General features: G+C 31.0%; 1 protein-coding gene across 4 annotated transcripts in view; it reads left to right on the top strand.

Annotated features, from left to right (window-relative positions):
- LOC145293938 (sodium/potassium-transporting ATPase subunit beta-1-interacting protein 2-like) overlaps window positions 1–16846 on the top strand; it is a 249386-nt gene that overhangs the window by 111323 nt on the left and 121217 nt on the right. For all 4 annotated transcript variants that reach the window (XM_080140792.1, XM_080140795.1, XM_080140793.1 and 1 more), the window contains exon 3: window positions 13867–13947. In XM_080140792.1, coding sequence (XP_079996918.1) covers window positions 13867–13947 — 81 coding nt within the window. The remainder of the gene's footprint in view (window positions 1–13866; window positions 13948–16846) is intronic.

The raw sequence follows: 16846 nt of genomic DNA, 5'->3' as shown, positions 1-16846 counted from the left end.
TCAGCATTCTGGAGAGCTGAAAAAAAATAATAGATAAATCACTATAATACAGAGATTAGAATATAAGTATTTGAGAGAATTTGTGAACGTTTGCATTAATAGGAGTTTCTATGTGAGCAAGTTATCTCCCCTGTTTCCTTTATATTGAGTAGTTAATCAGCCCTATCATTTTTAACTAGGCTGATGGTTTGCTCATTTGGTGTGAGAAAGGTGCTAACAGATTTTTAATTAGGTGGATAATGTTTGTTGTTCCTTCCAAGTGGTTGGTTGATCGTATGATGTTTCGGATATACTTGAAAGTTTACAAATGTGTGCTGAACATGGCAGGTAGTATTTCTTTCAACACAATTTCTCGCTGAGATTGAAGTTGAGCAACTTTGTTGGCAAGAAATGTGTGATTTGCTTTTACAGGTTTCATCTGGTTGCAGTCTAGTTAATCATTTAATTACCTGAGGTTTTATACTGAGCATTTAGAAGGGTTTTACTTGCTGAGTGGTTAATGTTTTATTTGTACATCCGTTATCATTTTGTTGATGCAGTCGGACTGATAACATCTCAAATGCTTAATCTTGAATTTCACTTCATTTTTTTTTTAAATTTTGTACAAATATTAGTCATGGTTGAAGTAAATTTTTGCCAAAATAGATTTATTCACTTGTGGAGGGGGACCCTGCATGCTCGGTTTGTTTTATTAAAACTTTCATGGGTGGCATTTCGGAGGAACTTATTTGTTAAAGCGTATTTTTTACTTTTTAACTTCTGAAAATTGTGCATATTTTAGATTTTTGCACGAATTAATTTTAAGAAAAATGGCACACCTTATGATATTTTTGATTTTAAAAGTAAATGTAATTTTGTAAAAATTTGCTGAAATTTTGAAAACAAACTTATTTTTAATACGAAGGATGCTCCAAATCTTTAATCTTTAACTAAAAAAAGAATTTAATAAATAAAATGCCAAAGTCAAAATTACATCAAGAAAAGAAAATTGATGTGTCGTTGGATTTGGTTCTTAATTTACCTGACACTGACGTGTGTAAAAATTGCTGAATCTAGACTCTTATTTCCCATTTGTTATTAGTGTGCTGTGCATCATTCATTCCATATCATGAATTGGATGATTATTGTTGGCATTCGTTTCTCCGATATCTTTCTAGTTAGAATTATTTCTAGAAAGACATTAGGTACTTATGAGAGGGACCAACCAATGAATGTGTTTCTGTGGAACAATCTGGGTTTGAACTTGGCACACCCAGGTTGTCAGTTCATGTCGTTAAATGCATAACCACCATCACCTCCCTGTTGTTTTTTCTTAGCCGCAACAAATATGGTTTATTAGAAACTATTCAATCTGAAACTAAGATAACATCGAATAAATTGAATAAAATTTTGAAAAATTATAAAAAAAAAAAAATGTGTACAAAACTAAAATGGTATAAAAATAAATAAATTATAAATTTTTCAAAGAAATAGTATAAAAATATAATAAAAATGACATTTATTAGCATAAGGGTTCCAACTGGCATCCTGTTAACAGAAAACACTTGTTTGAATGAATTAATATTTATACACTAGCAAGAAATAAGAAGAGAATGATATGATGGCTGTGTAATTGAAGCTAGGTTTAGATCTGATGACCTCAGAGGAAGATGAAATCTGGACAGTATAGTGAAATGCGGACAGAACAGGAGACTTCCATGGTATGGCCACATTAAAAGAATGCTTAAGAGAAAGAGAGATAAATAAAAATCTGGCCAAATATAGGTTATTTTGGAAGGCAACATGTAAAATTGATGTTATGTATGATGTTGAAGTATACATGCATAGTCTACAGTTCAGGCTCTGGCCTGTATCCCGCCTGAGAAAACTTTTTTTAAATGATCATAGGTAGTTGGTTGAACATATAGTTTTTGAGTTAACATGACAAATGAAGATATTGACCGACATTTTATCAGTTTTTTCATTACTATTATAGCAAAACGTGCTGTTTTCCTTTTTTTCACTTTTCTTATATCTAACCCAAAACATTTGAAATATATTTATGTAACAAATATTTCTGTAATAGTTTAGTCTTTTTTTCCTAAACTTGGCACCAATAATGTTATAAATTTTTTAATTTTTTTTTTAATTTAAAACTCATTTCTTTATTATTAACATTATTTAGTTGAGACTCAAATTCCAAGCATAAGTTAATTACAAATATAAAGCTGATGTATGAACATGTTCCAACTACCTGTCTGAGAGAGAAGTATTCAAACGAGCTGCCCAAGAAGCTAACAACGTATCAAGCTATATAAAACAGTTGACCTTGTGTTAATTGGTTTGGGTGTGTTTTCATCAGCTGATGTCATATATTTTATTGTCTAATTGAAAATAAAATAATGGCCTGATTTTTTTCATTGTTTTCGACTAACAAAACAATTACTCTTTTAAAATATATATTCAATGACATGCACCATTTTATTATTTGACTCTCTCTTATCAAAACGCCATTTTTTTTTTTTTTTTTTTTAATTCTAAGCTATTCTAGTATTCATTCTTGCTTTTCAAATCAAATGTCATCTATTTTTTAATTCTTTGAAGGAATTTAGACAAAACTTTTACAAATCTAATTTTGTTGTGTAAGGTGACCCCCCCTCCTCCACCTCCACCCCAAATGTCATCCATGGAATTGTTAACAAAATTCACAATCCTTTCTGCAATCCAATCATATTTGGTACAAATGAAATTCAATCTGTGCCTGTCTTGTTCACAAAGTTTCAGTCATGAATATCCAACAGTCTTTGTTGCATAATCAATTTAAATCATGTACAACTCTGCATTGTGTGCCCACCTTAATACAACTGATTTGGGCTGTAATATATGGGAGGTCCAGGTTCAATAGTGCGAAGACTGTTCACAATCATATCTCCTCCTTATATGACGATCACCAAAGAGTCAACATGTGGAATAGCGATAAAATAAATTCTTTGACATTCCTGACTGAAATTTGGTGGGGGGGAAAAAAAACAAAAAAAAAAAAAAAAACAATTTCACCAACAGAAAATTCGCAATTCTTTCTGCAATCCATATTTGGTAAAAATGAACTTCAATTTTGCCTGACTTGCCTACCAAGTTTCAATCATGAATATCCAACAGTCTTTAAGCAATATGCTCCAAATATGCACCTTCTGCATTGCAATCATATTTGGATATGAATGATTTGGGCATGTGATGATCCTATTTTGTTAAGGAATAACTTGGAGATTGTTTTGATAGATATTATCTTTCCAATATGGTCCAATATGTGTGAATCCCATTCAGGATCACACCTACTGATGAGGCGATCACTAAAGTGTCCCTGCAGCACAAACATTAGTCATGGTAAAAGTAAACTTTTGCCAGAACAGATTTTCCGGGATAACTCTGGTTGCTCTTCATAGGGGCCATTATCGGGATAAAATTGCCCCAAAATTGTTTGTTTGTTTGTTTGTTTGTTTGTTTGTTTGCAGTTTTCTCTTGAATTTCACTTCATTTTTTTTTTTTTTTTAAATTTTGTACAAATATTAGTCATATTTGAAGTAAATTTTTGCCAAAACAGATTTATTCACTTGTGGAAGGTGTGTTTTATTAAAACTTTCATGGGTGGCATTTCGGAGGCACTTATTTGTTAAAGCGTATTTTTTTAGTTTTTAACTTCTGAAAATTGTGCATATCTTAGATTTTGCTGAAATTTTGAAAACAAACTTATTTTTAATACAAAGGACGCTCCAAAAGTAAAGTCTTTAATTTTTAATTTTTTTTTTTTTTCACTCAAAAAATTAAACAGCTACAAAGATAGGAGTGATACTATTAAAATGAGTAACATTTTGTGCTCAGGAATTTACTTTTCTACATATTCACCACCATTTTCAATGCACTTTTGCTAGGAATTCAATGTCTTATCTCTGTTTCTGACACCCCTCCACGACTTTCTTAAGGTCTGACACCGTAAATATCTACAACAGAGAAATGAAACTGAGTTTATGAAGGCATAAGTTCGGTCATAACAACAAAGCAATTTGCAATCCCCTCAGATTCATTCAGGCGGAATAAAATTTAAAAAAAATAGACATTAATTTTGGAACACCCCTTACATTCAGCAAATCTTAAGACCTCTAAAAAAACTATAAAGGAATTAATACGTTAATTTTCTATGCAAGTTTAACGACAAATGGTTAAACACTTTTTTTTTTTTTTTTTTAAACCAGTATTTGCAAACATCTGATTTAGAATTTCGAGCATATCTAATGAATTTGTACAACAAAGTGAACATTCTCTTAAAAATTTTATAGAGGTTTCTTTATATATATATATATATATATATATATATATATATATATATATATATATATATATATATATATATATATATATATATATATATATATATGGCAATTGTCTGGTGACCCGGAGGTAAAAGCTTAGCAAATGGGGTCACAGGTTGCTTTGTGGTTGAGTTCGAATTTCCCAACTGGTAGGAATTGTCATCGTACACTGATGATTGCATAAACATGAAACGCTAGTGTCTGTTGGTATAAAAGAATAATTATTATGTAACTATATACATATATATATTAGGACGATTAATCGAAATAAAAAAATCGGACCTTTTTGGAGTATCAGACTGGGAAAAAATTTGTGCCTATTTTCTGATACCAATAATGATTCTTTTTATTGCTTTTATTTCTTAAAGTTTAACTTTCCACATTATTAATAATAAATTGATAAATATTTATTGATTTTTAAAGTACCAGTAAAACTAAAATTTATAGGTCACACTTATAAGTGTATTTTTTTATATTTTCAAAAATATATACACTACATGCGTTTTTGCAGTAATCCGCCCAACAAAAAAAAATATATATATATTTTGAAATTTAAAGATCGGAATTGGGAATTTAGAACAGAATCGGTAATTGTATCGGAATCGGGGGGGGGGGGAGGAATATTGGAATCATCCCATATATATATATATATATATATATATATATCCACATACAGTATTGTTTCACAGCTCCTCAGTGCGGCTAGACAAGCAACTATCTCAAGCCAGGATTGAAACCCGACTGCCCAAATGACAGTCGGAACTTCTAATTGTTGCACTATTCTGCTGCTGCTGTGCGGGCAGTGAATTAACAATATATATATATATATATATATATATATATATATATATGAGAGAGAAGTTGGCATTCAATTGGTATAATCCTTCTGTTCTTATTTATTTGCCTATCCACCAGGAGGGCAAATTTTAAACACAGTGTTGATTTTTAATGTGAGGAAAATCCAACTCCTCAAAAAGGGGAACTATGGATTGGAACAAAACTGCTAATCCATAAGTGAATAATCCAGTTAGGAAACTTCTTGCTTGAACTAATATAAGCAATATTTCTGTATTAGATATTTAGCGTTTTATGTCAGTAAGTCAATTTGATAAAACCCAATTAGGCAATTTGTTTAAAAAATGACTGTAACTGAAGTATTTTTTTAAAAGGAAACAAGTTCTTAAATGAGATGAATGTTTGCAGGAGGGGGAGGGGGTATCTCAATTTCTCGTTTGCCATAAGAAATTAACTTGAGACCAAATTATAAGGTTTCAACTAACAACCACTTATATGACAGACTTTGGTAGGAAATGAAAATATAAACATATAAACGGTTTTCTCCAATAATAGGTTTCGTTTGTCTATTTCATAGAAAAATCAACCTCTTCAGAGAGTTATTTATTGCCGAACACACAATATCAATTGTAAACAATTCATTGTATACAATTGATTGCAAGTTGTTATAAGCCTATTATACAAGTTGTTATTTTGTTTATTGCCGGGGCGGAGGCCATGCATTTTCCTACATTGCGTAAATGACTAAATTAAATCTAATAGCATTCAAACTATGTAAAGAACTCAATTCCACAATTAGGATTAAGACTTGTAACATTTTTAATCTACTTGCATATAAAAGGCACTTCATAAGCCCACTTAAATCATTTCTCTCTGATAGGTTCATAAGAGTAGTAGTTGATGGGCAGAAATCGGAGGCTCTCAGTATTCATGCTGGAGTCCCTCAGGGGTTCATCCTGGAGTCCCTCAGGGGTTCATCCTGGGCCTAACTCTCTTCTTGATCTACATAAATGATCTTCCAAATCACATCCTTACATCATTTGTAGACATTTATGCTGACCACACTACAATCTATGGTAGCACATCAAAGACCGTAAACAACCAAGTTCTCTCTGATTCTATCTCCTCTAATCTTGAGCATGTGGTACAATGGGGAAAGATGTGGCTGGTTACGTTTAATGCATCTAAAACCAAGCTTCTATCTCTACACCATCTACGCTCTGATGCCAATCTGGCATCGATTGAAATGAATGGCTCTTGTCTTGGGGAGACTTAATGTTTTGACAATCTTCTGGGCTTGACCCTTACTCCTGACCTGAAATGGAACACGTATATCAACTCCATTGCCAAGGTCGCTGAAAAAATGGTGGGATCCTTTTACCGCTCCAATAGATATCTCACTCTTGATACAATTCTCTACTTATATAAAAGCCAGGTACGGCCAACGATGGAGTACTGTTGCCACATCTGGGCAGGAGCTGCTAGAAGCAGCTTATCTTGCCTTGACAGTTCAAAATAGACTTCATAGCTTAGTGGGAGATGCCCTTTTCTCTTCCCTACAACCTCTTTCCCACAGAATAGACATTGCAAGCCTGTCGCTGCTTTATTGTTATTTTCATGGCAAATGCTCAGCTGAGCTTTAATCTATGCCCCCCCCTTGCGAAACTTTCATGAAAAGCACTCGTCTAGCCAAAACCACTATCAATAGTTTCCCACACTCTTTATCTGTGCCTAAACCTAAATGCAGATTCCATGAACAAAGCTTCTTTCTTAGAACTGCACACCTGTGGAACACTTTTCCGATTGCCTGCTTTCCAGCTGACTACAATCTGATTATCTTCAAGTCCAATGTAAACAACTTCTTGATGAACCGTCCCTGTAAATAATCCAACTTACAAAATTTCCACTACTTATGTTTACTACACTATAATCACATTCACTAATGTGTACCCATTAACCCTTATCCTCGAGTGGCCTCTAGGCCTTGATAAGTGGTGATTCCTGTGTAAAAAAAAAAAAAGTTTGGACGGATGCATGTATGTAAATTCACCAGATAGGGCTCAACTTTAATCTTTTTAAAAGGGGCTTGTAACTATATTTTTCTCAGTAAATATTAATTTTTCATACAGACACGAGTGTTTCATGCTTATGCAATCATCGGCGCAGGAAATGGTAATTAATGCTGGTTGTGGGATGCAAACCCACTCAACAAAGCAAACCCTGGATTTGCAGGCGGATGTTGTTCCCCTCGACCACCAGGAATTTATTTGTATATATAAAGGAAAAGAAATCGTATTGCTACAATTTCCTGAAGAAAATAGTCAATAGCTTAGTGAAAAGAGGTCATCGTACATGGTGCAGTCAATTGTTTGTAACCCTTGTACAGAAATAAGGTGGCAGCATCATTGATTGAAAGAGATGGCAATAATGGCACTGCCAAGTTTATTGATTTTATATATATATATATATATCGTTTTGACTGTGCTGCTTGTTAAAACTCCTCAGGGTTCAGATTCCAAAATAAAAATTGCTGGCTTACTTCAAGCTGTTTTCTATATATTCTTCCCCGTTTCCCTTCACCGATACTCTTCCCCTACTTCCTCCCTTCTCCTTCATAAATAATCATTGCTTTCATATTAATCACATGCATAACTTCCTTTTTCTTTTTTGAACCCAATCTGCCCAGCTTTTTAGACCTTTTTTTTTCCCCCTATAGTATGATTCTAAAGACAACTTCTATAATAGTATACATTCTATTTTTGTTCTGCTTATTTTACTTATATATCTAGAACAATGTTTAGTTGAATCCAAGCGTCTCCAAAAGACTCTGTCTGTCGGTCACGTTTTTATTTGATTGTTTTTATTTTTTTTTTATATTTTCGTTTGAACTCTGTACCTCTGGTCTGCTTTCCAGCTCACTACAACATGGTCATTTTCAAGTCTAGTGTAAACAAGTTCTTTTTGAGCTGTCTCCTTAAATAATCAAATTATATCCAATTTCCAGCACTACTGATTACTATGCTGTCTCATCAACTACCTTACTCATTAACCCTTATCCTCGAGTGGCCTTCAGGCTTTGATAATTAGTGACTCCCTTGTAAAATATATATATATATAGCATTTTTAGATCCGTCCATACATCTCTATTCTATTGTCAGTGGGACTATCATACTAAAATGGCACTCACTCTAGGTGATGTGAACTGGCTTCTTCTGAAGGAAGAAGTTTCCTGGGAATATCAAGTATACAAGCGGGCCCCAGTCACTTGTCTATCTCCATCAGGGGAGATGATGTTAGGTTTTTTAACTTCTGCAGGGAAGTTGTCGACATCATCCTACATACAGCACCTGGTATTCTCAAATGCTCACTCATCCGGTACTGACCAGGCTGAATGTGGCTTCAGTGATAAAACTGTCATGCTTAAAACTGGCAGCATTCTTTTGTTAGTCTTGAGAGGAGTTAAGCAATGCCTAGTCAGCATCTCTCCTTTATACATGATCTAATACAAGAATATTCAAAATATGATTAAAAAAAAACATGGAAACTATCATGTATGTAAAAAAACAAAAAAACAAAAAAAAAACATTGCCCAGTATTCGCTTTGGGGTTGTATTTCATAAGAATATGTATAATAAAGTGTGAAAAGAATGTGTGTGTGTAGAAGTTGAAGGAAATGTCTTGCATACTGTGAAATGTATGTGTGTAGCACACGTGTTGCTGAGTGTGTTCATCAGAAGCGAGGACAGAAAAGTGACCTTTTTGGGCGTCCCTTTTCATATCGCATATCTTAGCACCTATCATCACAGAAGTGGAAATAATTTGGGTTTGAAACGTTTTCTGTTATACATGTTCTAATACAAGTATTTTCAATTGAAACAAGAATTCTCACCTCCACCATCATCAAAAAACGAAAATTAAGAAAAATCTGTATGATATACATACCTGGTACTGAAAATGGTAAACAGATTCTTAAGGATCGCGTATGTGTATGTTTTTTATTTATATACTAGCTGCACCCGGCCACGCGTTGCTGTGGCTCAGTTTGTTAAAATGGAACACATGTGAAAGTAGAGAAAAGTTTGATTCTTTTTTTCAAGAGAATGTACAAATTATTTTTTTTTTTTAACAGATGTTAAGAAAATAAACAAAAAAATACTTCCATCATTAATTATGCAAAAAAATAAATAAAATGTTGATTTAGTGTTTCAATATTATGCTTATAAATTACGATAAAACTTGCTGAGTATGCACTGTTTTACAGTTGTTTCAAAAATGGAACGGAAACTTAAATTTCACTTCGTTTTAATCTTTCTTAATTTTTTAATTGTGCCCCCCCCAAACGAATATAATCAAAGCAGTAACATTCAACAATTGTACTTTATGTATATAAAACACAAAATATTTATTAAAAAAAAAAAATTTTTTTTAAAAAGTTAATAACGAAAGGGAAATAATAACATTTTTAAACGAAAAAGTCAGTTTGGTATATTTTTTGTTATTTTCTTACATAAGTCCAGCTTACCATTCACATTGGAAATGTCGACATTTATAGGTTGTCGGGTACGTTTACAACGAATAAACACTCTAATCTAGTAGATGTATCAGAATTTTTGTAGGAATTTTTTACACCCCTATCACGAAACTGCAAATAAAATATAAAAATCTCGTAATTTCTCTTTTAAAAGTGGGTTGTTTATTTTTTTTATGGATTATACTTCCAAAATAAACTATTAAAGTTGTTTTAAAAGTAATAGAAATATTTTTTTTTTAAAAACAGTAATGAATTTTACGAACTCAATATTTTTCAATTTTTAAACTTTAAAAATCTATCAAAATTTTTCTATTGATTCTATTTTTACGATATTTTCAGGGTCAATGTGAAATTTTATGCTCTTTCCAATAAACCGAATATAATATTTTAGACAAACGTTTTTTTTTTAATTCACGCCCCCGCCCCCATTTTCAAGTGTCTAGTAAAAAGTAAATAATTAATTTACTCACCAAAGTTTTATATATCACAAATTGAAGAGAAAAGGTCAATAAGTAATATATTCAAATTTAAAACAAAAAAGTAGTGTTTTTTAGAAATTTACCTGTAAAGTTCGAAGTTTAAAACCTTTTTTTTTTAAACCACGTTTGTTTTTTCTTTTGTTTTTTTTTATGAAACCTTGGTCCTTGCTCCTTTAATTGAAAAAAAAATTAGGGCTTCAATTACATTTTTCGAGTAGTTATAAGCTTGGAAAGACAGGTGGTAGAATAATTCATGCCTCCCATTTTGAAATGTCTATTAAGAAGTAAATTCACCAAAGTGTTATATATCACAAATTGAAGAGAAAAGGTCAATAAATAATATATTCAAATTTAAAACAAAAAAAAGTAGTGTTTTTTAGAAATTTACCTATAAAGTCCGAAGTTAAAACCTTTTTTTTTTAAAAAAAAACATGTCGTTTGTTTGTTTTTTAATGAAACCTTGGTCCTTGCTCCTTTAATTGGAAAAAAAATTAGGGCTTGAGTTACATTTTTCGAGGAGTTATAAGCTTGGAAAGACGGGGTGGAATTATTCACTATTTTTCACAAAATTTCTGACACACCTACCAATCTACCCATGTTAAGAACGGCTTTCGGAATAGACACCCCTAACCTTGCCAGAATACCCGAAAAGCTATAAAAGTTGACGTGTTGAATGTGAACGATGAGTTGGACGTAATGTAAAAATGTACCGAATTTAAAAGGGAATGAAATTCAAATTTCCGTTCCATTTTTACAACCGTAAAGCAAAGCATTCTATGCAAATTTTACCTAACTTACTGTATTAATGCTATTTTTTTTTAAGCAGAAAAAAAAAAAAAAAAAAAAAATAGCTTTGGCTATAAATTCCTAAACTCATTTCACCCTAAATAATTTAGGTGACTGAAATAGGAATCTAATTGAATCTTTAATTTCCTGAATAGTATGCGAGAATTCATTTTTCTTCGAGTTATATCGAATTCATTAATACGGACTTTCGGGGCTTTTTTCGTAATGTTACTGTAAAAATTATTTTTTATTGTTACAAATTACGATGCTTTATTTTATTTATATAAAAAAAGCAAAAATAAATTCTTGCGTTTTTTATTTACTACTGAAAACCATAACTTTAGTAAAGGTATTTTTTGTTTAAACAAAATAAAACATTTTCACTAAGAGTTAAGTAAAAATAATTAGTTCATTATATTCTGCGATCATTATTTGAAAAATACTGCAATTTTCATTAAAATTCGTTAATTTCCTGATTTTTGGTGAATTTTTAAGTAAAGGTAGGGTCAAAATGTTTATACACTTTGAGCGTCGGCATTCATTTTGCCTGTACCTACCATTTTTCGATGAATATTTGATAGCAAAGCGACCACATGTGGTTAATTTAAATTAAATTTCAATCACATGGTTACATTATCAATAATCATGTGATTAAACCCATTGAAAATTTACCGATATTGTAAACACATTCTGTTTACATTAAGCCTGTAGTGTTTTTTTAGTGATGCAATGTTGGCAACTGAGATTTAAAAAAACCCGCAAGATCAGGAGAAAGAAATCTCCAGAAAATCGCTAGATTTTTAACTTTTATCGTCTGAAATTTTCAAAAATCGCTAATTCCCCCCCCCCCCCCACCACCACCAAACTCCATATTTTAACTCCTTACCATAAAAAAATTATAAATATAGTATATTCAATGTATAAAATGTTCCGTGTTTTCTCACTATATGTTTCTGGAATTATATTGAAGCGGTTAGCTCCCCAGAAGGCTTACATATTTTATCAGCTAGTTTTGCCTGTTTTTTTTTCAGAGAGGGTATTGTTTTTTTTTTTTTTTTGCAGGAAACAAATCATAAACTCAAACTTTTTATAATAAAAGTTAAATTGAAATATACTGCAAATTAAACATCACAATAATGGTGCAACATTGAAATTAGAAAAATAAAAAACAAAAAAATTTTGTTTTAGCATATTAAAATTATTTAGGTTGGTAGATAATTAAATTCTACTGTATTGGTATAAGTTTTTTTTTTTTTTTTTTTTTTTTTTTTTTTTTGCTGTTTCTTGCTTTTTGCAATTTTCGACTAAATACTTCTAAATAAAGCATGGTTGCTTAGATAGTATTTTAAACTAAACTTCGGAGTTTGGAATGCCCCCCCCCACCTAAAATGTACTTGGAAAAATCGATTTTATAGCGAGATTTAAGAATGGTTAGCCGAAAAACAAAACAAATAATCAATAAATAATTGTTACCAAAGGCAAAAAATGCTACTTTTTTTACTTACTTGAATGAGTTTATTTTATGTTTTAAAGTATTTTCAAGCGCTTTTCTTTATTTTTTAATCTAAAATTGCGGGTGTGTGGGTGCCAAATATCTCCAGATTTTCTAGAATTCCCCACTAGATTGCAAACAAAATCTCCAGATCTAGCAGGAAAACCGCTAAATTGTAACACTGGTCACGTGACAGGAAGCAGTAATAAATAATTGTACCTAAATAAAAAAAATGGCGTATCGGTACAAAGAAAAACACCTATTTATCATAGAAAAATTAAGTATAATGTTATAATTAAAAAGAAATATATAAAAACACACATGGATATAGTAAAGATATTATACCAAAACGTGGAAGCCATCCATCCAGTGGTTTTTTAGACTATTAATTGCGAACGAACCAAGAGTTACATTTATATATATATATATATATATATATATATATATATATATAGGAATAACAGTATAGTTAGATTCTAAGATCCACTATTTATTTTTCATGCATGTTAAAATTTTGGTACAGATTTGTTTCCCTATGGAGAAACAAGCAGTTATTATGTCAATACCGTCTCTTTTCAGTGCATATACTCTTCATAAAAATTAAAAATTCTTTGCTTAGATAGAAAAAAATGCATGACAATATAATGCTGCAAGAAGGAAAAAAAAAATAGTTCATAGAAGACTCAACATCGTGTGTGGCAGTCATCTTTGTTTATAATGTCATATATATATATATATATATATATATATATATATATATATGAGAAAGAGATAAATTGGTGGGTAATTAAACCTATTTTAAAATTAATTTGTATTCAAATGTGGAAATGGAGATTTTATAAAAGGAAATATTGACTTTTGTTATTTTATTAATTATTACTTTGAGTTTGTTTGTGGCAGGTTCATTTATCTGAAACTTATTAAACATGAACTCTGATTGCTTCGATTTTATCAAGGAGAAACATCTGAAAAAAATAATTTTATAACAGTTAATTATTGAAATGAGATTTTAATTAATTTGAGCATTGAAGCCATTGAAGATAGCATTTTTTGTCATGTTTTCGTGCCTTTGCTATATTCTTTAATATAGAATTCATATTCAAATTAATTAATTTTAAACATATCAACTTGGACGTGAAATCAATTAAATTTTCTAAATTAATTTTCAAACAAGAATGGATTCATTGTTAAGAGTCGTCCATTTAATTTGTGTATTGGGTGATAAAAATACAAACATGAACATTACAGGCAGGTAAAAGTAAATGTTATTTGAAAGTTGAGCTTGATACACTGACTGACCAACTCGGTTTCTTGTAAAAATCATTACAATTAAAAATCTATTCTAATCAAATTTGATAAATAAAATTTTGTAAAATTTAGTTTGTATAATTTTTATTAAAATTCAAAGTTTTCAAGATTTTTTCCTCCTCTTTTCAGTATTCAACATGGAGTCTAATATGGATAGGCTGGAATGTATTTGTGATTTGCTTATACTTGGAAATAGGAGTATTAAATCGGGTAAGTTACCTCATGTTCCGTTGAAGATCAAAAACTGACATCGTCCCAACAAAAAAATATGATGGATGTTTTTCATTAAAAAAAAAACAACAAAAGGCAGTATATTTGTTTTCTTTTTTTTTTTTTTTCAGTTTTATTGTTTTTATTTTATTTTTTTTCAGTTTTATTGTTTTTATTTTTTATTTTATTTATTTTTTTTTTTTTCAGTTTTATTTTTATTTTTTATTTTTTATTTTTTTCAGTTTTATTGTTTTTATTTTTTATTTATTTATTTTTTATTTTTTTCATTTTTATTTTTTATTTTTTTTACGCTTATTCATCCCAAACAAAGCATATTGCTACTAAGACATAAGAGATTGCTGTAAATTAGGGACCATGCTTACAGGAGCACTCTGAGTAGAGAGTTGAGCAGATAGATTTAAATTTCTGCATTTTAGTACAGTCAGAGAAGCAAGCAAGAAAGAAAGAAATAATTCCTAAGTTTGTGGGAAGAAACTATAAGAGTAGAAGGCTCTCTGGCATCTGGGGACCTCTACAGTGAATGGGGTGGGATTTTGCTGCTTATCCAGTTAATTTGGGGAGTATTTATGTCAAGAGGGCACCAGTGACTTTTATATAATAGTAGAGATAGAGATGCTGCAGGATTCGGTATTGGGATTTCTGTTATTATTTCTTTGTCCTGTTTCCTTGACTGTACTAGCCTGCAAAAATTGATATGTAACGTGAACAGGCATGTCACTGCTCAACTCCCTCCCATCCTCTATTAGACGCAATCCCAAATTGTAGACCATTATGTTCCAAGTGGCAATATGCCTTGTTTTTGGTGAAAAAGAATTAAAAAAAAAAATAAATAATTAAAAAACATAGCATCATTACTATATATATATATATTTTTATTATATTCACCTCAAAAGAGACAAATTGCCACTGGGGTGTAAAGGGCTACTGTGAAATATATAGAACACTCTTAGTAGGGAGTTGAGCAGCGAGATGTCTGTTCATTTTACACTTAAATTTCTGTATATTAGGGAAGCAGGAAACAGAATTCCAAAGTTCAGCAGTTCAAAGGGGAAATAAAAGACTCTCAGAGTAAAAGGTTCTCCCACATCAGAGAACCTCTACAATGACGGATTGTTAGAGCACATTCCATTAAAGTACTTGTAAAACGAGTACAGTGATGCAACATTCGCAAAAGTAGAAGCATCGTTAAGAAATCTGAAAACCCAATAAACAAATAAAATGTCACGTTTCTGAATTTTTGAGATGAGGATTGGTTATTTGTATTTGGATTCATCTGACTACTGTTCTCATCTTGAGTGTTATTTTCGCAAGGACCTGTGGTGCAGTGGTTAGAGTATTTGGAAAAATCAATTGTAAAAAAGTGATATTCTCCTGAAGGTTGAAGGTTCAATCCTCAGTGTGGGCGATCGAAAAATACAATTATGAATTACTTAGGACCTCTATCCAGTCATGGCCGATGGAACTAGAGCATGCTACCCGCGTGAAGTAAATAAAGGGTTCCGCTCAAAATTCCGTCCAAATTCCAGATTTCAACAGAAACATTCACGAGTTCGACAAGATATGCCTGAAGAAGGTCGGAGGATACTTCAACTGAAACATTGTGAAAATCACAAACAAGATAAGAACAGCAGTCCGATGATTCCAAATAATACAAATAAAATGCCCTTGAAACCAAATTTAAGATGCACTTTTTTTTTTTTTTATTAATCGTTAGATTTTTTTTTATTTTTAAAACTAATTCATTTTATCCTATTTATTTTGGATAGTAAGTATGCATTATCAGAAAGTGTTTCTTTTTTTTTTTTTTGTAATTAGAAATGCCTTTACCTCGCGTTGTTAGCGAAGCAAAAGTCAGATTTTGTAACACGGTATAAAGTAGAGAACATCTTTTAAATTTGAACGTTTTTCAAGGCATGTGGACTGTTGCGGTCGTGCAATGAGAATTGGCAAGAAGCATCTTTAAGAAATTTTTAATAAACAGACACTGGAGAAAATTCAAACTGATAACACCAGCATAGTTTTGATCTTTTGTTTTGTAATCCAATATGACGCGCCTACGATGAAGATGGGTGTGTGTGTCCATATGGAAACACATAAAATGAAATATTTAGCATTCTAATTTCATAATGCTACTATCAATCATGTTTTCTGTTATTTAATGTCAAAGCAGAATTCATCTTGTTTGGTTTCTGTTTTATAATTTAGAAACTCTTTTTGGGGGCAATCTATAGTCAAAATACAGAGGTGTTGAAGATAGAATAATAATGCCTAATATTTGGTTTTGTCTATCTTTTCTTTTTAATCATAATTGATGTCCATTCAATCCAAGAAAGGTAACTCTTATAAGTTAAAGAGCTTTCTACCTTATCACAGCTACTACCAAAAATATTTTTTTTATTTAATGCAAAAACAGAATTTATCTTGTTTGTTTAGTGATTTATAAACTTTTTTTGGTGTGGGGGGGGGGGGGGGTCTACCTATAGTCAAAACACGAGGGTTTTTAAAGATCAAATAATAATAATAATAATGCCCATTATTTGGTTTTGTTTATCTTTTCATATAAAATTGTTGGTGTTATTCAAGACCAAAATATTACCTATGGTTTGGCTGTTAACTGCCATATAAAACTTTTCTCGTGTTATGTGATTTTGCAAAAGCTCTTAAAAGCATCTTTAAGAAATTAAAAATTTTGAATAAACAGACAAAATACCTTTGAAACTATGCTTAAGATACAAATATTTTTAAAAATCTAATGATTTTTTATAAAATATTTGCATTTTAAGCATACTTTCAAAGGCATTTTCTCTGTTTATTCAAAATTTATATATATCATGAAAATTTAGCTGAAAAATAAATTTTCAATGGTATGGTAAACCTA

This window comes from Euprymna scolopes, chromosome 15, assembly GCF_053919585.1.
Source record: "Euprymna scolopes isolate OS-2025 chromosome 15, ASM5391958v1, whole genome shotgun sequence".
In the NCBI taxonomy this organism is placed as follows: Eukaryota; Metazoa; Mollusca; class Cephalopoda; order Sepiida; family Sepiolidae; genus Euprymna; species Euprymna scolopes.
This window is presented reverse-complemented; position numbering and strand designations above follow the sequence as displayed.